The sequence below is a fragment of the Salvelinus namaycush genome, chromosome 12, assembly GCF_016432855.1.
Source record: "Salvelinus namaycush isolate Seneca chromosome 12, SaNama_1.0, whole genome shotgun sequence".
Classification (NCBI taxonomy): domain Eukaryota; kingdom Metazoa; phylum Chordata; class Actinopteri; order Salmoniformes; family Salmonidae; genus Salvelinus; species Salvelinus namaycush.
In genome coordinates, this window is record NC_052318.1 from 37,911,517 (window position 1) to 37,933,760 (window position 22,244).

A 22,244-nucleotide genomic window follows, 5' to 3' on the forward strand; every position below is an offset into this window, starting at 1 on the left:
TGCTTAATTTCAGTTCATGTGACAAAACAAGTGATCTAATGTGTAGAGAAACATTGTACCATCTAAACCGCTGTGAAATATTTTTTCAATTGTGTTTTCAGCTGGTGTACAAAACCGAAAGTAAAAGAATCCAAAACGAAACGGGAAGCATAAAAATAGCGCACATCTACAGCTTCTTAGACTTGCTTTCAACGATAATGACAGATCTATCACTCACATTTCTATGTCAATTTGGTCAACCAAAAAGTTATATACTGCAGCTTTAAAGTCTTGAACTCCAACCACAACACTTGCTGACATCAAACAGCATGTCAGATATTCAAACCTTGTGTACTTTTCTTCTCTTTGTAAAATAAACAATCCAATCCAGTCCAATTTGAATTTGCAAAGTCACAACAGGTTTTATTTTGATTGTTTATCTTTGTTGTATAAATGTTAAATGTACTCACTTCTTTGGTATCATTATGTACAGTCTCTTTGGTCATTAAGTGGGGTCCGAAATTATTGACACTCTGTAACGATCGTCGTCATATTCCTCCTCCTCGGATGAGGAGGAGCATGGATCAGACCAACACGCAGCGAGGTATGTGGACATAATGATTTATTAGACAAACGACGAAACACAAAATAACACTTTAGAAAACAAAATAACAAAACGAACTAAACAGACCTAAACTTACGAACTTACATGAAACGAAGAACACACGAACAGGAACAGACAAACCGAAAACAGTCCCGTGTGGTAACATGTACTGACACGGAAGACAACCACCCACAAACAAACAGTGTGAAAACACCTACCTTAATATGACTCTCAATCAGAGGAGATGAAAACCACCTGCCTCTAATTGAGAACCATATCAGGTACCCAAAACCAACATAGAAACAGAAAACATAGACTGCCCACCCAAACTCACGTCCTGACCAACTAACACATACAAAAACTAACATAAAACAGGTCAGGAACGTGACATAACCCCCCCCTTAAGGTGCGAACTCCGGGCGCACCAGCACAAAGTTTAGGGGAGGGTCTGGGTGGGCATCTGACCACGGTGGTGGCTCAGGCTCTGGGCGAGGTCCCCACCCCACCATAGTCAATCCCAGCTTACGTTTCCCCCTACGACTGACCACCCTCCTATTCCACCCACTTAATTTTTTGGGTAACATCGAGACAAGGGGCAGCACCGGGACAAGGGACAGCACCGGGATAGGGAGATCGCTCGAAACAAAGAGGTAGGTCAGGATAGAGAGGTAGCTCAGGATAGAGGGGCAACTCCGGACTGAAGGGCAGCTCCGGACAGAGAGACAGCTCTGGACTGAGGGGCAGTTCTGGATGGCTGGCTCTGGACTGGATGGCTGGCTCTGGACTGGGTGGCAGCTCCGGACTGGGTGGCAGCTCCGGACTGGGTGGCAGCTCATGACTGGAGGGCAGCTCATGACTGGAGGGCAGCTCATGACTGAAGGGCAGCTCATGACTGGAGGGCAGCTCTTGACTGAAGGGCAGCTCTTGACTGTAGGGCAGCTCTTGACTGTAGGGCAGCTCTTGACTGTAGGGCAGCTCATGACTGTAGGGCAGCTCATGACTGTAGGGCAGCTCATGACTGGAGGGCAGCTCATGACTGGAGGGCAGCTCATGACTGGAGGGCAGCTCCTGACTGGAGGGCAGCTCATGACTGTAGGGCAGCTCATGACTGTAGGGCAGCTCATGACTGTAGGGCAGCTCTTGACTGTAGGGCAGCTCATGACTGTAGGGCAGCTCTGGCAGCTCCTGACTGGCTGGCGGTTCTGGCAGCTCCTGACTGGCTGGCGGATCTGGCAGCTCCTGACTGGCTGGCGGATCTGGCAGCACCTGACTGGCTGGCGGATCTGGCAGCTCCTGACTGGCTGGCGGCTCTAGCGGCTCCTGACTGACGGACGGCTCTAATGGCTCGGGACAGACGGGCGGCTCTAATGGCTCGTGGCAGACGGATGGCTCAGAAGGCGCTGGGCAGACGGATGGCTCAGAAGGCGCTGGGCAGACGGATGGCTCAGACGGCGCTGGGCAGACGGATGGCTCAGATGGCACTGGGCAGACGGATGGCTCAGACGGAGCTGGGCAGACAGGCAGTGCAGAAGGCGTTGGGCAGACGGCCGACTCTGACCCGCTGAGGCGCACAGTAGGCCTGGTGCGTGGTGCCGGAACTAGTGGTACCGGACTGGAGACACGCACCTCAAGGCTAGTGCGGGGAGCAGGAACAGGGCACACTGGACTCTCGATGCGCACTATAGGCCTGGTGCGTGGTACCGGAACTGGAGGTACCGGGCTGAGGGCACGCACCTCAGGGCGAGTGCGGGGAGAAGGAACAGTGCGTACAGGGCTCTGGAGACGCACAGGAGGCTTGCTGCGTGGTGCCGAAACTGGAGGCACTGAGCTTGAGACACGCACCACAGGAAGAGTGCGTGGAGGAGGAACAGGACTCTGGAGACGCACTGGAAGCCTGGTGCGTGGTGTAGGCACTGGTGGTACTGAGCTGGGGCGGGAAGGTGGCGCCGGATATACCGGACCGTGTTGGCGTACTGGCTCCCTTGAACACTGAACCTGCCCAACCTTACCTGCTTGTATGCTCCCCGTCGCCTGACCAGTGCGGGGAGGTGGAATAACCCGCACCGGGCTATGTAGGCGAACCGGGGACACCATGCGTAAGGCTGGTGCCATGTAAGCCGGCCCAAGGAGACGTACTGGTGGCCAGATATGTAGAGCCGGCTTCATGGCACTTGGCTCAATGCTCAATCTAGCCCTACCAGTGCGGGGAGGTGGAATAACCCGCACCGGGCTATGCACACGTACAGGAGACACCGTGCGCTCTACTGCGTAACACGGTGTCTGCCCGTACTCCCGCTCTCCACGGTTAGCCTGGGAAGTGGGCGCAGGTCTCCTACCTGCCCTAGACCCACTACCTCTTAGCCCCCCCCCAAGAAATTTTTGGGTTGTACTTGCGGGCTTTTCGGGCTTCCGTGCTAGACGCGTCCCCTCATAACGCCGGTTCCTCTCTCCGGTTTCCTCCGCTCTCCGAGCTGCCTCCAGCTGTTCCCATGAGCGGCGATTCACTTCAACTTTAGCCCATGGTCCTTTTCCTTCCATGATTTCCTCCCAAGACCAGAAATCCTGCTTCGTGCGCTGTCCGTTAACCCGCTGCTTGATCCGGGTTTGGTGGGTGGTTCTGTAACGCTCGTCGTCATATTCCTCCTCCTCGGATGAGGAGGAGCATGGATCAGACCAACACGCAGCGAGGTATGTGGACATAATGATTTATTAGACAAACGACGAAACACAAAATAACACTTTAGAAAACAAAATAACAAAACGAACTAAACAGACCTAAACTTACGAACTTACATGAAACGAAGAACACACGAACAGGAACAGACAAACCGAAAACAGTCCCGTGTGGTAACATGTACTGACACGGAAGACAACCACCCACAAACAAACAGTGTGAAAACACCTACCTTAATATGATTCTCAATCAGAGGAGATGAAAACCACCTGCCTCTAATTGAGAACCATATCAGGTACCCAAAACCAACATAGAAACAGAAAACATAGACTGCCCACCCAAACTCACGTCCTGACCAACTAACACATACAAAAACTAACATAAAACAGGTCAGGAACGTGACACACCCTTGATAAAGATTAGCAAAAATGACTGCATAAAATAAATTATTAAAATACTAAGCTAAATTGTATACGAAAAAAATTAACAAGTAATGTAATATTTAGTAATAATAATAATAGTCAAAATGTAATAATAGTCAAAATGATTAAGACTACTGTTTTCAATACCTCACCTTGCAAGGATAACGACAGCCTTTAAAACAAATATTTTACGAGTTGGAAAACACATTGGGTGGGATCTTAGACCATTCCTCCATACATAATTGTTCCAAATCCTTGATATCCTGTGTCTGTGTTTATGGACATATCCCTTCAATACAAACCACAGGTTTTCAATGGGTTTTAAGTCCATAGTGTAGACTGGGATGGCCATTGCGAAGTGTTCATTGGAAAATGTTAACTAATTTCAGATTTATAGTACTACAAGCTGTGGTTTAAATTTGAAAAGGGCAGTCCATGAGCATCTGTGCAATAGATATCTGGGATCTGTAAGGATTCTGTAAGGAGGAATGATCCCTCCCAATGTGTTCTCCAACTCATAAAACATTTTAGAAAAAGGCTCAGTGCCATTAGCTATTGAAAGGTATTGAAAACAGGGGAGTCAATCATTTTGACCCCTACCTTTTTGAGGAATTAAACAAAAAAAACAAATTCTCTTTTTCTGAGCTGCTGTATGCAACAAAAAAGTGGGAAATTATATTAGTTTATACCAATACAATTGCTCAGAAAAAGAGAATTTGTTTTTTTTGTTTAATTCCTCAAAAAGGTAGGGGTCAAAATGATTGACTCCCCTTGTTTTCAATACCTTTCAATAGCTAATGGCACTGAGCCTTTTTCTAAAATGTTTTATGAGTTGGAGAACACATTGGGAGGGATCATTCCTCCTTACAGAATCCTTACAGATCCCAGATATCTATTGCACAGATGCTCATGGACTGCCCTTTTCAAATTTAAACCACAGCTTGTAGTACTATAAATCTGAAATTAGTTAACATTTTCCAATGAACACTTCGCAATGGACATCCCAGTCTACACTATGGACTTAAAACCCATTGAAAACCTGTGGTTTGTATTGAAGGGATATGTCCATAAACACAGACACAGGATATCAAGGATTTGGAACAATTATGTATGGAGGAATGGTCTAAGATCCCACCCAATGTGTTTTCCAACTCGTAAAATATTTGTTTTAAAGGCTGTCGTTATCCTTGCAAGGTGAGGTATTGAAAACAGTAGTCTTAATCATTTTGACTATTATTACATTTTGACTATTATTATTATTACTAAATATTACATTACTTGTTAATTTTTTTCGTATACAATTTAGCTTAGTATTTTAATAATTTATTTTATGCAGTCATTTTTGCTAATCTTTATCAAGGGTGTCAATAATTCCGGACCCCACTGTTTAGTACAAAACGATGATTGCCCAGCAATTGTAAATTCAGAGTAAGTTGTATGGTGGGTGTATATTTTATTACTCAAAATCTGAATAAAAAGAACTGCATTACTGTGAAACATTCCCAGAGAGTCAGATCGTTTAAAAATTATTTAGAGAATTGCAAGAAATGAAGAACCTTTTTCTGACACAGAACTGTCATATCCTGCTGATTGATTGCATTGATGGTCCAAAATAAATGTGAAATGCACCTTTACATGAGTGAGTCAGTCAATTGACTTTGGGTATGTTAAAAGAGAAGAATAATACAAATAAAGTTGGCAAGATATCTATTTACCTATGTGTTTGTCTTTAATTTCTTGTGAATTAGATGTGATAAACACCATGATATTAAATACTAATAAATGTTATAAATAAGTTATGCACCGTTTTTCACTCTGACACAGACATTTGTAAATAAAGCTGAAGATTATTGTGGGTGCCACAAATTTGCCTTTGGGGGGGTTGTCATTAGGAATTTAATCTCAGTTTCCAGTTTTCACAACTTTATTTATGCACTCACACACTGCCTAATTCCTCTCCAGGATATCCATATTTTTGCATGCATTTCCATAGGGAGTGATTTGGATGGATTTATATACCAGGTAAGCAGTGGGGACCCGTGATTCTGGGCTGCCCCACCTGTTTTGAGACCCACATTTTTAGCATTTTTTTTGTTTTGTTTTTACAAATAACACAAAATATATGCCTGTTTTGCATGTTATTTTGGCATTAATACTTGTCACATATCAGTTTGCAAACAATGTAAAAAATAATATATATCATTGAGTTAATAAAGGCGCATACAAACATTGTCTCTTTTTTGTTTTCTTGAGTAAAGCGGCTCCAAAATGCAGGTGTTTCAGCCTAGCTCAGTGCTTTCTGTGGTGGTGGGGCAAGCCAGCACTCATGGGGACACTACTTCACCACAAAGTCTAAGAGGAGACCTCAAAAATTCTAGCCCTTCGGGTGCTGCCATAGAGTTAGAAGTGCCCATCCAAGAAGGCTCAAGGTCATTGGCCACAGATAACATGACATCAAATCACGTTATATGTACAGCAGCTTTGATTGGACTGATCATGTCAACATCATACTTTCAAAATCTTAGCTAGCAGTCATCATCATGAATAAAGTTGACATTCTACTGAAAAATCATTTTGAATCCTTGTCATATGAAGAGAAATAATGAAGAGAAATTATAGATAAAACGAACCGGTGCTCTTCGGCCATTGGACATAAACATTACACAACAAGTTGGAAATCGCAAATTCAATGAGTGGTTTGAAAGGAATCAGTGACAGTGTCTGCGTGGTGTCAAATCTGGGATCAAGGGGCTCTTTTCCAAGTTTAAATTGATAAACAGTCAACATCGGCCATGCTTTCAATGAAGCATGATTTGTGCCGCGCTCAAAACAACTGTTAACTCGGAACTGCGAAAACTTGACTTCAGTGAGTTCAAGACAACTGGGAAGTCTGGAATAAACAAGTGTAACGCACGTCGTCGGGAGAAGGAGAAGAGGACCAAGGTGCAGCGTGGTAAGTGTTCATACTATTTAATAAAATACGCAACAGTTGACAAACCAACAAACACGACAAACGAACAGTCCTGAAAGGTGAAACAAACACTAAACAGGAAACAACCACCCACAAACACAGGTGGGAACAGGCTACCTAAGTATGATTCTCAATCAGAGACAACGATAGACAGCTGCCTCTGATTGAGAACCATACCAGGCCAAACACACAGAAATACAAAACAAGGACAACATAGAACACCAGACAGAATGCCCACTCAAACTAACGGCCTGAACAACCAAAATAGAGACATAAAAAGGATCTCTACGGTCAGGGCGTGACAACAAGCTCCGACTGGGAAAATATGTTTTGAATGGTCATCCAACTCGGAATTGTAAATCCGGCCTCCAGATGTTTTGAAAGCACCATAAATCCAGAGAATGCCAGACTTTGATGACAAAATTTGCTCACGAAGGACCGCCGCACCACCTTCTTTTTCAAGTGAGCACAGCACAACAAGGTGAGTCCAAAAATGTATTGTATGTTGCTGCATAAATGATGTAGTATGCCAGGTAGTATGCCATATGTATACTATAGGTAAGAAAGTAATGCTAAGACTTTAAGAACACTTTAAGAACGGCCCATGTTCTGTATTCTGTCGCTGTACATTTCAATATCTAAACAAATATTTATATTGACTAACATTACTTCCATCCTAGCTCACTCATTAATGTCTTAATTGAAATTACAGATTGCCTCTTATCCGCTCGTCATCCCCTTATGCCATAATTTGTACATCTCAATTAACATTAGAAACCACATTTGTTTAAACAAGTCAGCCATATCAGCTATGTTTTTTAAAAAGGCAGTAAATGAGGCTAAATTAAATGTTTCGCTGCCAGACAAGACTCCGCTGTTAGCCAGGTGTAGCAGTGGTAAGATGTTGGGACAGCTTTATGTAGGCCCTAACAGTTGTGGGCACCGTTTGTTGCCATTATAGTGCAATTAAGTAATGTCTTGCTTAGTGTTGTGTTGTGTAATGTCTTTTCTGGCATGCATCCCACTTTTTGTATTTTTTGCCCCACCAAGATTTACGTGCTAAAATCGCCACTGCAGGTAAGGTGAGTAAACTAACGCTATTAGGGCTGCCCATTTTCAGATTTCTCTCTGTAACTGTGAGTGAATAGAGGTAAGGAAAATACATTTTAGAAGATTGTTGGGACAGATTACTGAATGTAGGCCCACTTAAATCAAGAGCTCCAGGACTTTTTGGAAATTATCATTTTCACCAATTTAAATAAATCCTCATGAATATAATTGGTCCATTTCTAATTTATTCCATGATTTACCTTAATTAAAATTGAAAAGGGCAACACCCTCATGAGGATTTCTGGGAATAGTCAATAGGAAGATTGACTGGAATTTATACTGGGCCTAGACTCGCGCCTCCCTCGTCAGAAGGACGCGCCTCCCTCGTCAGAAGGACAAATAGAAGGATGCAGATTTACTATTGGGACAAGGGAATTAGGAGTCGTTTGTTTTCTGGCCAGTTACAGTTGCCAAAGTCAGTAAGCTTGCAATAATTGTTCACACTAACAGAACAACCACATTCCTGATATGATTTATGATGATTATTTTCCACGGATGACAATATTTTTTATTATGTTCTAGGTTATCGTGTTATTTGTACCCAAAGCTCAAGCTGCTACCCGAAACGCCCATTTTTGCCTCTACCAAGATGAGAGCGCGGTTATAGAGCGCATGCTCAAAACGTCGTTCTACGTAAATTTGCGCCAACTCCATGGTGAGGCTGAAGGAAGCAGTATCAGGGATGATGCTTAGCAAGCTAGCTAGTGTTTCTTCACAACAACAATAACCATTTAGCTTTCTACAGTTTCGGCACTGTTTTTACCCGTATACAAGGACAGTACTTCATCTATTTGCAAGTATATGTCAGGTATGTGAGATACTGTGTTATTTTATAGCCGTATTTAATATGGAAGGGAACAGATATGCCTCTGCCTCTATAAACAGCATCATAGCTAACGTTAGCTTCAACCACCGGCGTAGGGACAAGCACCATCATGTACAAAGCTAGGCCTCAGTAGTAAGTCCAAAAGCCAAATATCTGTGGTATTGTACCTTATCTTTTCTCCAATTTGGCAACAAGAGAAGTACTGTTTTATATTTTTGCATTACACAGTTGGGACAACGAAGCAGAAGGGAAACTATTAAGGACAACCATGCTAACGTTAGCTAGCTAAGCCAAGGATTTCATGAAGAAAGGACTTCGTATTTGAACTGAAGGGAGGCGTTGGATCTTCATGGGAACAACCGTGTGTTCTCCATTTAACTAACAATTAGCAAACTAACCAGTAGGAACTTGTTTATTTTTTTCACGACAGCGTTGTTTGGGAAATAATCTGCTGACAGTGAGGATATCGCCTCTTGTCAGACATTGTTTGAAGTATTCGTTAAACAGAGCTGCTTGCTTGCTCACTTCGGCTGTGTTTGAATGTGGGATAAAATGGAGACCCCAACGATTGTCTACGATCTTGACACTTCTGGTGGTCTTATGCAGGTAAAGCCTTTACTATTACTATCATGATGAGAAAATAACTAACGTTATACGTTTTTTGTTCTCTTTTTTTGTTTCTAGTAGAAGCTTGCTAGGTAGTTGGTTAGGGCCCAGTGGCAGTGCAACGTTTGTAGCTAGCTCTCTAGCTAACTCTACAGGACGCCATTGCTCTCTCTAGCTAACCTCTGCCAGAAGGCATGTCATCAAAAAGTATCAAGTCAAACCATTGACTGAAGGTGTTACTTTGTAGCTAGCTCATTAAATTGGTTTGTTGTGTGGCAGACTTGACACTACAGTAGATACTGTGCAACAATGCAGATAATCAGATGTATCCCTGTACTCGTTTGCTGATACTTTGTAGCAAATACAAGCATTGCTCGCGCCTCCCAAGTCTGAAGATGGAGAAAAAAGAGGTCGGAAACCAGATAAAAACGCACGGAGAGCGGGGAGAGCGACGAATCACGACACCTGTGACAGTTGCAGAGAGGGAGGCGACCTCCTCTGTTGTGATCATTGTCCCGCAGCCTTTCATCTACAGTGCTGGTATGTTTATGATTGATATCTTTCCATTTACAGTAATGACTTCCCGGTGTTCCTACCAATGTGCAAGGCAGTATTTGTGGTTGATTTAACTTTGTGGGAAGCAGTTGATTACTGACAGACAAACTCCTGCTAACTATTGTCAGCTAATCTAATGCACAATAGTTGCCACATTGTGGCGCTGTAGCTCAGTTTTTCAACACGGTGAGACATGTGTATTCTGCCACCCTATTGGTTAGGTCTACATGGTGTTTATTCTGCCACCCTATTGGTTGGGTCTACATGTTAAAACTCTGTAGCTTTGTTCTTGTATATAACTACTGTAGCGTGTGTTGACCATTTTCTGTGCAGAAGACATGTCTGCACTAAATTCTGCACTTAGCTACTGCCATGTTTCAGCTACTTAGCCATGCTTCTCTTCAGTCAATGAAGACATATTTCTGGCATACATTTAGCTCATTCTCTAGTCCACACACCACTTACTCCTCTCCCAACAGCCATTTCCAGTATTTAATGAGCTTGCAGATGTTGGCGAGGTTTAGTTGAGCTTTCTGCTGAGGCAATGAGGAGCTCAGGGAACCTGACTGTGCAGTGTGCTGCCTCATTGACGGTATAAATAATCATTAACCATGGCATGTGCTGCTGGGACAGTGGGCTGAGCAGACCAGGGCTGCTGTTTGGTGTCATGAAGCACCTACCAGGGCCTTTCTACTCTTAGCCTGGACTACAGTTCGACAGAGTTTTTTTATTTTATTATTTTGCTTCTAGGATAGTGTTATCAATGCCCTTGGATTGTTGCCTCAACGGTTTCATAGAGCATGAAAGGTTTTTGCTGAGGAAAGTGAATTGTTTATTTATTATGGTAGTGCTCCTCTTTTTACATCACTGCAGTCGGTCTTTCTTGGAAAGCTTGAATGAATCGATGTTGGTTTTGGACCAACAGCATTTTCAATAGATTCAACACATACCTTTGCCACGGAACTGTGAGACTGTGCCCAGGGACCTTGGCACTCTGCCCAAAAAGAGCCCTTTGAATTAATTCCCTCTCCCCTGGCTTTCATCAGCTACAGGTCTCTAGCATTTCCACAGTTATTTCAATGTAGGAAAATAGCCTCAACGCCATAACTCTGGAACTTGTAAACCAGGTTACATTGTGAGGGCATTGGACGTTATGAATTGCTGATTTGCGTTGAACTCCCTGCAGCAACCCACCCCTGAGTAAGGAGATGCTGCCCCCTGGAGACTGGATGTGTCATCGTTGCATGGTGCGTAGAAAGGTGAGTCAAATCTGTGTTAAAACATGGGAAGGAATAACCTTTTGTTTGTGAGGTGTTGACTGCTTCCGTCATTTGGACATGTGACCTACTTTTTGTGTGTATGTACTGTCATGTACATTACATGACCAAAAGTATGTGGACAGCTGCTCGTCGACATCTCATTCCAATATCATGGACATAATACGGAGTTGGTCCCCCCCTTTGCTGCTATAAGAGCCTCTACTATTCTGGGAAGGCTTTCCACGAGATGTTGGAACTAGAGGTCGACCGATTATGATTTTTCAACGCCGATACCGATTATTGGAGGACAAAAAAAGCCGATGCCGATTTATTAAAAAAATTATATATATATATATATATCATACACGCACACACATTTTTGTAATAATGACAATTGCAACAATACTGAATGAACAATGAACACTTATTTTAACTTAATATAATACATAAATACACACACACACACAGCTCTGAAGTGACAATGATACTGAAGAGTCTGCTTAGGAGACAAATACTCAACTGTTTGAATAAAAATAGAGTGTAAGTTACCTGTGATGAATGTTGAAAACAAAAACTAATTTCTATATGCAGGAAATCCTATTTTAATAATGGGCATGGTAAGAATTGACGACCAAAGTGCGAGTCATAATTCCCATGACACCTTCTAGCAAAATCTGAAAAGCGGTTCCTTCATTTATTCCATAGGATATTTTTAGATTCACTTAAAATAAGGTCTGTGTTTCGTACACCACCGTGCCAATTTTATAACTGTGTAGATATCCATAGGACAAGGTAACTCTGATCAATATTGGCTAAATATAAGCGAAGATCATTTTTTTTGTAGAGTGGATTTATGAAAATATGTTGACAAACATTACCTTATCCTAGTGAGATTTACACGGGTATCAAAACGTCGAGGCGGTTTAAGCCTGCACGAAACACAGACCTTATTTGAAGTAGACCAAGACATTCTCTATGGAAGACATGAACGGTAAAATAACGAAGGAACCCCTTTCAAGTTCAGAAGTTATTACAGGAATTATAACGCGTCGACTATTTCTCTCTAAACCATATACCTTTGACTAATCCGGAAACTATCACCTCGAAAACAAAACGATTTTTCCGTTCCGTATTTTATCTAACGGGTGGCATCCATGAGTCTAAACATTCCTGTTACATTGCACAACCTTCAATGTTATGTCATAATTACGTAAAATTCTGGCAAATTAGTTCGCAAAGAGCCAGGCGGCCCAAACTGTTGCATATACCCTGACTCTGTGTGCAATGAACGCAAGAGAAATGACACAATTTCACCTGGTTAATATTGCCTGCTAACCTGGATTTCTTTTAGCTAAATATGCAGCTTTAAAAATATATACTTGTGTATTGATTTTAAGAAAGGCATTGATGTTTATGGTTAAGTACACATTGGAGCAATGACAGTCATTGATTGTTTTTTATAAGATAAGTTTAATGCTAGCTAGCAATTTACCTTAGCTTACTGCATTCGCTAAACAGGCAGGCTCCTCGTGGAGTGCAATGTAATCAGGTGTTAGAGCATTGGACTAGTTAACTGTAAGGTTGCAAGATTGGATCCCCCGAGCTGACAAGGTTAAAAATCTGTCGCTCCTTGCACAAAGGCGGAGGTAGCGGTCCTGCTGCTGGGTTGTTGCCCTCCTACGGCCTCCTCCACGTCTCCTGATGTTCTGGCCTGTCTCCTGGTAGCGCCTCCATGCTCTGGACACTACGCTGACAGACACAGCAAACCTTCTTGCCACAGCTCGCATTGATGTGCCATCCTGGATGAGCTGCACTACCTGAGCCACTTGTGTGGGTTGTAGACTCCGTCTCATGCTACCACTAGAGTGAGAGCACCGCCAGCATTCAAAAGTGACCAAAACATCAGCCAGGAAGCATAGGAACTGAGAAGTGGTCTGTGGTCACCACCTGCAGAATCACTCCTTTATTGGGGGTGTCTTGCTAATTGCCTATAATTTCCACCTTTTGTCTATTCCATTTGCACAACAGCATGTGAAATGTATTGTCAATCAGTGTTGCTTCCTAAGTGGACAGTTTGATTTCACAGAAGTGTGATTGACTTGGAGTTACATTGTGTTTAAGTGTTCCCTTTATTTTTTTGAGCAGTGTATATTTTAAAAAAAATGGCTCCCAAAAATACCGATTTCCGAATGTTATGAAAACTTGAAATCGGCCATTCCGATTAATCGGTCGACCTCTAGTTGGAACATAGCTGCAGGGACTTGCTTACATTCAGCCACAAGCATAAGTGAGGTCAGGCACTGATGTTGGGCGATTAGGCCTAGCTCGCAGTCGGCGTTCCAATTCATACCAAAGGTGTTCGATGGGGTTGAGGTCAGGGCTCTGTGCAGGCCAGTCATGTTCTTCCACACCAATCTCGAAGAAGAGATGTCATGCTGAAACAGGAAAAGTCCTTCCCCAAACTGTTTCCAAGAAGCTGGAAACACATAATCGTCTAGAATGCCATATGCTGTAGCGTTAAGATTTCCCTTCACTGGAACTAACAGGTCCAGCCCAAAAAATTAAACAGCCCCAGACTATAATTCCTCCTCCACCAAACTTTACAGTTGGCAGTATGCATTCAGGCAGGTAGCGTTCTCCTGGCATCTGCCAAACCCAGATTAGTCCGGACTACCAGATGGTGAAGCGTGATTCATCACTCCAGAGAATGTTTCCACTGCTCCAAAGTCCAATAGTGGCGAGCTTTACACCACTCCAGCCGGCGATTGGCATTGTGCATGGTGAGCTTAGGCTTGTGTGCGGCTGCTCGGCCTTAGAAACCCATTCAATGACTCTCCCGATGAATAGATCTTGTGCTGCCGTTGCTTCCAGAGGCAGTTTGGATCTCTGTAGTGTGTGTTGCAACCAAGGACAGGTTATTCTTTACACGCTTCAGCACCCGGCGGGCCTGTTCTGTGTGCTTGTGTGGCCTACCACTTCGCAGCTGAGCTGTTGTTGCTCCTAGATGTTTCCACTTCACAATAACAGCACATACAGTTGACCGGGGCAGAAATTTGACAAACTGACTTTTTGGAAAGTTGGCATCCTATGACGGTGCCACGTTAAAAGTTACTGAGCTCTTCAGTAAGGCCATTCTACTACCAATGTTTGTCTATAGAGATTGCATGGCTGTGTTAAGTCTTTGGTATGTAATGTAATTTTCGTTATACGTTGGACACTGGTAAGACTAGCTGCCGCCATTGGCGTCGGCTGATGGGGATCCTAATAAAATTCAAAAATAGTTTGGTGAGACTGGTTTAATCAGGGCTGTTCAGACTGTTAACACGTTGTTTCTTGTGTCATAGAAGCGGGAGCTAAAGAAGGAGCAGATAAATGGTCTGCTGGACCGCCAGCTGTCTAAGCAGTCTCCCTCTCCTGCAGCAGAGTTAGAGCTGGCCCCAGGCACCCTGAGGCTGGACCCCACGGCTGCAGTAGGAGGCACCACAGGCCTGAGAGCTGCAGCTGTGGCCCAGGTCCGTCTCCTGGAGAGGAGGCCCAGCAGTAGACCCAACACCCCAACCTCCACCGCCTCCACAGACACCGCCACGCCCTCGGAGCAGAACGACATGGATGATGACATGCTAGACGTGGAGGACTACTCGCAGGGCTCAGAGCCCGAGAGCTCCACCCCACACCTCAAGAGGCCCTTTGATCTTCTGATAGCAGCAGCCATGGAGAGGAACCCCACGCAGTTCCAGCTTCCCAATGAGCTCACCTGCACAACTGCACTTCCAGGAACCAGTAAAAAAAGGAGGAGAGATGAGATGACTGGGAAGAATGTGAAGCGACTGCAGCATGAGCTGGACCACAATGGGCTGGTCCCACTACCGGTGAAGGTCTGCTATCCCTGTGGCAGGTACGGACAACAGCAAGGCCAATGTTTTAATAACCAAATATCAGTGCCTTTCTTTTAATAATCGAAATGTTTTTGTGTAGGCTAACTGCGATTTATTTATTTTTTGGCACCAGATGTTACATACATTACTAGGCTTTGAGAACAAATCCGGAAAGGAGATACGTTATCCAGTTATATGCAGATCACACATTATTTCACAGCTGTTTTGACGCTCATTTAAAAGGCATAGAAATTATTGCATAGTTTACTATGAAAATATACAGTATACTACTGTTGGGTGATATTAACATTTTCAAATATCATACCGTTTCTATACGGTAGATGTGTATACCGTATTACCGTAAGCGCACACAAGGGGCGCTATATACATGTATATCTGTGTATATACAGTGCATTCACAAGTTCTGACCTTTTGCCCCAAAAAATTACGTTATAGCCTTATTCTAAAATTGATTAAATCGTTTTTCCCCCTCATCAATTTACACACACTACCCCATAATGACAAAGCAAAAACAGGTTAAGACATTTTTGCAAATGTATAAATAATAAACTGAAATATCACATTTTAAATAAGTATTCAGACCCTTTACTCAGTACTTTGTTGAAGCACCATTGGCAGTGGTTACAGCCTTGAGTCTAATTGGGTTTGATGCTACAAGCTTGGTACACCTGTATTTGGGGAGTTTCTCCCATTCTTCTCTGCAGATCCTCTCAAGCTCTGTCAGGTTGGATGGGGAGTGTCGCTGTACAGCTATTTTCATGTCTCTCCAGAGATGTTTGATCGGGTTCAAGTCCGGGCTCTGGCTGGGCCACTCAAGGACATTCATAGACTTGTCCCGAAGCCACTCCTGCTTTGTCTTGGCTGTGTGGTTAGGGTCGTTGTCCTGTTGGAAGGTGAACCTTTGCCCCAGTCTGAAGTCCAGAGCACTCTTCATCAATGATCTCTCTATACTTTGCTCCGTTCATCTTTCCCTCGATCCTGACTAGTTTCCCAGCCCCTGCTGCTGAAAAACATCCCCACAGCATGATGCTGCCTCTACCATGCTTGACCGTAGGGATGGTGCCAGGTTTCTTCCAGATGTGACACTTGGCCTTCAGGCCAAAAAGTTCAATCTTGGTTTCATCAGACCAGAGAATCTTGTTTCTCATGGTCTGAGAGTCCTTTAGGTGCCCTTTGGCAAATTTCAAGCGGGCTGTCATGTGCCTTTTACTGAAGAGTGGCTTCTGTCTGGCCACTACCATAAAGGTCCGATTGGTGAAGTGTTGCAGAGCTGGTTGTCCTTCTCAAAGGTTCTCCCATCTCCACAGAGAAACTCTGGAGCTCTGTCAGTGTCCATCGGGTTCTTGGTCACCTCCCTGACCCGATTCTCCCCCGATTGCTCAGTTTAGCTCTAGGAAGAGTCCTGGTTGTTCCAAACCTCTTTCATTTAAGAATGATGGAGGCCACTGTGTTCTTGGGGACCTTCAATGCTCCAGAAATATTTTGGTACCCTTCCCCAGATCTGTGCCTCGACACAATCCTGTCTCGGAGCTCTACGGACAATTCCTTTGACCTCATGGCTTAGTGCATGTCAGAGCAAAAACCATCAACTGTGGGACCTTATATAGACCGGTGTGTGCCTTTCCCAGTCATTTGAATTTACCACAGGTGGACTCCAATCAAGTTGGAGAAACATCTCAAGGATGATTAATGGAAACAGGATGCACCTGAGCTCAATTTTTAGTCTCATAGCAAAGGGTCTGAATACTTATTTACATAAGGTATTACTGTTTTTTTCTATTTTTAATCAATTGGCAAACATTTCTGAACACCTGTTTTCTCTTTGTCATTATGGGGTATTGTGTGTAGATTGAGAAGTTTTATTTAATCCATTTTTGAATAATGCTATAACATAACAAAATGTGGAAACGGTCAAGTGGTCTTAATACTTTCCGAATGCACTGTACATGTGTTTATGAGGTGTTTTTTTTCTTTCTTTTTTCTGGGGAGATATAAAAAAAAAAAATGCTTGACTGACAGACCATCTTATTTTTTTATATTCTTTAGAGGGGTTGTAGAGTTTGTCCTGATGTTTATTTCAGCGAGGCACCAAAATGTTCTGTAGTTTTGTTTTTGTGTTATTTACCACACTCTAGAGTGCCTCTATGAGCTGGCATCAGAGCCTTGGCTATGTCAGGAATACCACAGAATGCACAACCACAGGGCTGGCCAGAGAGAAAGGGGAATTCAAACTATCTCACTGAGAATTTTATATATTCTGGAATGATGGGGCTTGGCTTAGGGTCTCTGCCACAGACAGTGACTCTGCCAGGATTCCAGACAGTAACCACATTTCCATCCACAGTTTTCATGCAAGTAAAGTCACTCCGTATAAAATAAAAATCACGGCAGCTGTGATGGAAACAGGAAGTTTTGGTATAATTTTATAAATGCCAAGAGAATTTGTTAATTTGACAATGGGCCATTTTTTTGTTGTCTGTAAATGTATTATGTGAGAAATGGCGGTGGAAACGCCTTCATGCGAAAATGCTGATATCATATCGAAGAAAACTAGGAGTCGCAATGATGTGTGTGTGTGTGATCCTTCCACTACGACTCAGGAAACCATGCAGTTTATTAGGCTACATATGAATGAAGTTGTGATGAACTTCACAGGGTGTTGAAAGTGCATGTTATGAGCTTGATGCTCCTTTCCAACAAATATCAAGGTGACATGATCATCGATGCTTGACTGCCATTTGACAAGTCCACATTTTCTCGCTCTTATCCATAATGATGTCGTCATGTTGACTAGCTACACACACTATCTGCCAGCTGTCGGCTAGAGCACATGTACCAAGACCAGAGTAGGCACATTTTGCTATTTTAACGCAACAGTTTCTGTGACCCAACTATCAGTAGAGTTGAAAATGCGATGGAAACACATTGACCTTTTTGTAGATTTTTATTCGGTACATGAAAACTTAACGCACACAATTTAATTTTCCGCTTCTATCATCAAGTGCTGTTTTTTTATCTGCAACAAGTCGTTTTGGTGGAAACCCCACTGCAGGGAAAATGTACATATTTTCTTTATGCATATTTTAGAATATTCGCATGAACGACATGGATGATGACGTGGAGGACGACTCCCAGGGCTCGGAGTCCGAGAGCTCCACCTCACACTCCACGCCATTTGGATGGAAACCTAGCTAGTGTGGGTTGGAAATCCATTCGTCTCTGGCCTTCAAGTTATCCCCTCTTTCCACTAAACCATTAGAGCAGACTACCCCTAGCTCTATTTTGAGGATATTTAGCAGTTGATTTGTTTCAGTCATAAATCTAACCCGTGTTTTTGTGATTCTCTGTGTTTTAGGAGCTGCAGGTTGGCACCATTAATCCAGTGTGACTATTGCCCCCTCCTGTTCCACATGGACTGTCTGGACCCCCCTCTTACTGCCATGCCTGTGGGCAAGTGGATGTGTCCCAATCACATAGAACACATGGTGGTAAGTAAGCTAAAGCTTTTTTTTTTATGGTCACACACATCAACGTATTGAAAACGTGTTGATGTTGTTTTAATGGTATTGACCTGATTGTGCCCCTTCCAGCTGAAGCAGAGGAGCCTACCGTTGAGCGGTCGCTGCCAACTGTTTGACCAGTTTCAGGACAGGATGTCCCAGCATGCCGTCAAGGTGGACTTCCTGCAGCGGGTGCATCGTCTCAACACCCCCGTCCGCCGAGGAGCCCACATACAGCTGAAGAAAACCCTCAAGGTCAGCCTGCTAGTCCCTGTACTACTACTGTGGGTTACAACAGTGCTTCCTCTGTCAGATGAGGTGACATGTAACACACCACTGTGCTCACTGTTGTCACATCTTGTAACTAGACAGATCTTGTGTGTGTGTGTGTGTGTGTGTCTCTCGACAGGTCCCTGATTCTATAAAGTCCCAGTACAAGTGTCCCCCGGCCATGATTGCCCCGGCAGGGATCCGCAACGGGGAGCTGGTCTGTAACAGCAGTTCAGAACCCCCTCAGCAGCACTTTACACCCTCTCAGCACTTAACCAGTGAAGATGAGCAACAGGAGGTAGGTAACTGGCGTGTTACCCAGCAGTGATATACAATGTCTCATGAGAGTAAACAAATCCCACATCTTTAATACTGATTGAATGTGTTCTGTTTTCCTGTGTTGTCTCCTAGTGGCTCAGAGACGTCATCACACTCCAGTGCAGCATAGTGAGACATATGTCAGCCAAGCAGAAGCTGTCGTCCGAATGGGACTCTGGGAAAATGGACATGGCTGACATCAAACCCTGTGTCACAGCAGAGGAGGGCAGTGCTGTGTGCACTTCTAACCGGACAGAGTCGCCAGCCTCCAAGCCTAAAGCTGACAGTGCAGCAGTTTGCCCCCAGGGGGTGCCTGCACTCAAGGAAGGGAAGTGTAGCATGTGTACAGAGAAGCCTTGTCACAACTGTGGGCCCAGTAATGTTAACGGTCCCCTGGAGGAGCAGCTGTCTTGGACCAATGGGAGTCCAGAGGCCTGCAGACAGGACAACCTCCACAAGCTGAGAGAGCCCTCAGGTCCTGATAGGCCTGGTCCTCAGACACCAGCAACTTCCAGCCCGGAGTTAACCAACCACACTGGTAAAGCTGTGGTCAAGACCGAGAACACCCTCTTAAGACCCTGTGAAGGGACGGCCTCCTCATCCACCTGTCCCTTCAAACCAGACCTCAGAGGCCCCTCTCCACCTCACAGACCCTCCCCAGGCACACAGGGCCCTGCTCTAACCAGTAGCAGCAGCACCGTGGGGTCCTGTGCCCTCACTCCACCCAGAGCACCATACCAGATCAAGGGGATGACCAAGCTGGGCTCCACCCCACCAGCAGATGGGAAAGTCAGTCGTGATGCTGTGACCACCAGGAGTGGTTCTCTCCTCCCCTGCTCTTTCTCTATGGGAGACCTGTCCAGCCGTCTGAAGGCTGTGGCAGACTGCCATGGTGGTAAGTCTCACCTGATTTTAGTAAGACACATTTTAGATTGGTGAGGAAAAGTTGGATCCACACTAACTGAATTCATTCTCTTTTTGCTAACAACATGATTATTTTCAGAGATTCAGATGAGTAGTCTGGATGAGAAGTTCATTGAACTCCTGGCCTGGCAGAGGATCCAGCAGCTGTTTGGGCCTAAAGCCCCTTCCCCTCCACAGAGCAGCTGTATCAGCCTACCTCCTGTTCCACAACCCCAGCCTACAGAAGGTAAGATAACCTTATTCATTATCATCACCATTTTGTATTCCCTATATTTCTGACTCACTGTCCATTCCCTTACTAACCTTACCATCTTCACTCTTATTATTCTGTCCATTTATATTGATGTCCATTACTTCTATCCCCCTTTCATGTTTGTAAAATCATCCCTTAGTTTATCCTGTATTGTTACATTTGACTGCTCTGTATATTGCAGCATTGTGAGGAAGAGAATGTGTTATTTTCTTTCTCAGCACAAAACAAGGATATCCAGGCCAGGGCTGTGTTTTATCCTTTGACTGGGAAAGGAGGAGCTGTCCGTATGTGCTACAGAAGCCTGTACATAGGAACTGGTACGATTCACACCCAATCCCAAATAACACAACATGACCCAATCACAGGACCTTCTATTCATGTAAAGGTGTCTTCCACCCCTGGCAGATTTTGCTGACTTGAGGTTATGTCTTGTTATTTGCAGGTGCTGACATGGACGTGTGCCTTACAAACTATGGTCATTGTAATTACGTTTCAGGAAAACATGCCTGCATCTTCTATGATGAGGTGAGTGGGTCATTTCACATTTAAACATGTACTTGGTTTTGGAATACATTTTACAATAAGTTGTGAACTGTGAAGAAATACAGTATAAATACATTTGATATCTATTTTTTCTTGCTTCAGGGATTTGTTTTAGAAGCTGCTCTGTGAATTAAATATTTCATTCTGTAACTGCTCTTGCCTTGATCAGAACACCAAGCAGTATGAGCTCCTCAACTACAGTGAACATGGGATAACGGTGGACAATGTGCTGTACTCCTGTGACTTCTCTGAGAAGACTGGGCCCAGCCCCTCCAGCAGCCTGGTCTCCAAAGTGCAGAACATTATCAGTGAGTGGAGCTCCTCTCATGGCCTTCTATAGAAACAGGAAGGAATTAACATTTACCTCTGATAAAGGAGCATGCTCTGACATGCCATGTTTCCTAATGTTGTTAAAGCAGAGGCAGGTGATGGTATTCAAAGGTCTGAGTGTTTTGTAATGCTTGTAACCCACAGAGCGCTGCAAGAGGAGGAAGCAGGAAGAGGAAGGGGCAGGGGAGCCCATGGTGCTAGAGGAGGGGGTGATGAGTCAGTGTCAGGTGACTCCTTCTAGCCCCTGCTGCGACTGCAAGGCCAGCAGCTCCAGTCTGATCGGGGGCAGTGGGGCAGGCTGGGAGGGCACTGCCCTGCTCCACCACGGCAGCTTCGTCAAGCTGGGCTGCATGCAGTTTGTCTTCAGTATTACAGAGTTTGCCTGCAAGCAGTCCAAAAAGGAAACCCTTAACAACCCAACTACCACCACTGCCACCCCCCAGTGCCAGGAGGGAACAGAACCCTCTGACAAGCACACGTCCACCTCCCAGCTCCACCAAGTGCCAGTGCTGCACCCTAACCCTGTCCCCTAGCCCAATCATGTCCCCTCAGCAAGAAGAACCAGCCTCAGCAGCTATACTTGTATACTGCATCAAAAAGAGAGAGCTTTTTTGATGTTCATACATTTGCATGAAATGAAGTATTTTTCAGTCTCAGATTTTGTGGGCAAGTTGCACATACAATTTGTATTGTTATTTTTTTTAACTGGACAATTTTCTGAAAGATTTTGAATTGGCTTTGAAAAAGGGGATGGTTTATTGTTGACATTATGTGAAGAAATGAAAACATCACCAGGTTTCCAGCATACTTGTAAAGAACTCCAATCATTCTATTTTTGCCAGTAATGATGGCATAAACTTTTTTTTTCTCTGAAAATGCAACTTTATTTACTTTTTATAAGTTTAGTTTGTGTACTGTATCTGAAAATGTAGTTGTGTTCAGATGTTTGTTTTGCTACTATTGCACTACAGTAGCACTATATTCAAACATGTGTACACATCCATGCTTATACATACATGTTGTATACATTGTTGTGTGTGTTGAAATACACACACACACACACACACAAAATATACACGATTAAGAATAATTTTAACATAGAACAAGGGAAGCATAGGATTCTGTATGCAATCTTCAATTATGGCCATTTTGGCTTTTAAATCTTTCCAGTGCTTCATGTGAATTTTGTGCCGTACTTTTCAAA

General features: G+C 44.0%; 1 protein-coding gene across 2 annotated transcripts; it reads left to right on the top strand.

Annotated features, from left to right (window-relative positions):
- Positions 1-8,425: 8,425 nt before the first annotated feature.
- LOC120057199 (PHD finger protein 12-like) lies at positions 8,426-22,143 on the top strand. Of its 2 annotated transcripts, XM_039005683.1 has the most exons (14): positions 8,426-8,568; positions 9,017-9,192; positions 9,551-9,732; positions 10,934-11,006; positions 14,351-14,901; positions 18,258-18,390; positions 18,493-18,657; positions 18,812-18,970; positions 19,084-19,885; positions 19,994-20,140; positions 20,386-20,484; positions 20,610-20,692; positions 20,880-21,018; positions 21,185-22,143. In XM_039005683.1, the coding sequence occupies exons 2-14, from the start codon at positions 9,127-9,129 to the stop codon at positions 21,571-21,573; spliced, it is 2,988 nt and encodes a 995-aa protein (XP_038861611.1). In that variant the 5' UTR covers positions 8,426-8,568; positions 9,017-9,126; the 3' UTR covers positions 21,574-22,143. The 2 variants fall into 2 exon arrangements, with proteins under 2 accessions (XP_038861611.1, XP_038861612.1); XM_039005684.1 differs by having other exon boundaries at positions 8,426-9,192.
- Positions 22,144-22,244: the final 101 nt, after the last annotated feature.

What these genes read in the sequence shown, in the direction of transcription:
- LOC120057199 (XM_039005684.1), top strand. Translation starts at nt 9,127, where the DNA reads ATGTGGGATAAAATGGAGACCCCAACGATTGTCTACGATCTTGACACT. An exon ending in CTTCTGGTGGTCTTATGCAG is followed by an intron (nt 9,193 to 9,550) that starts GTAAAGCCTTTA and finishes GATACTTTGTAG; the next exon opens with CAAATACAAGCATTGCTCGC. An exon ending in ATCACATAGAACACATGGTG is followed by an intron (nt 18,391 to 18,492) that starts GTAAGTAAGCTA and finishes TGCCCCTTCCAG; the next exon opens with CTGAAGCAGAGGAGCCTACC.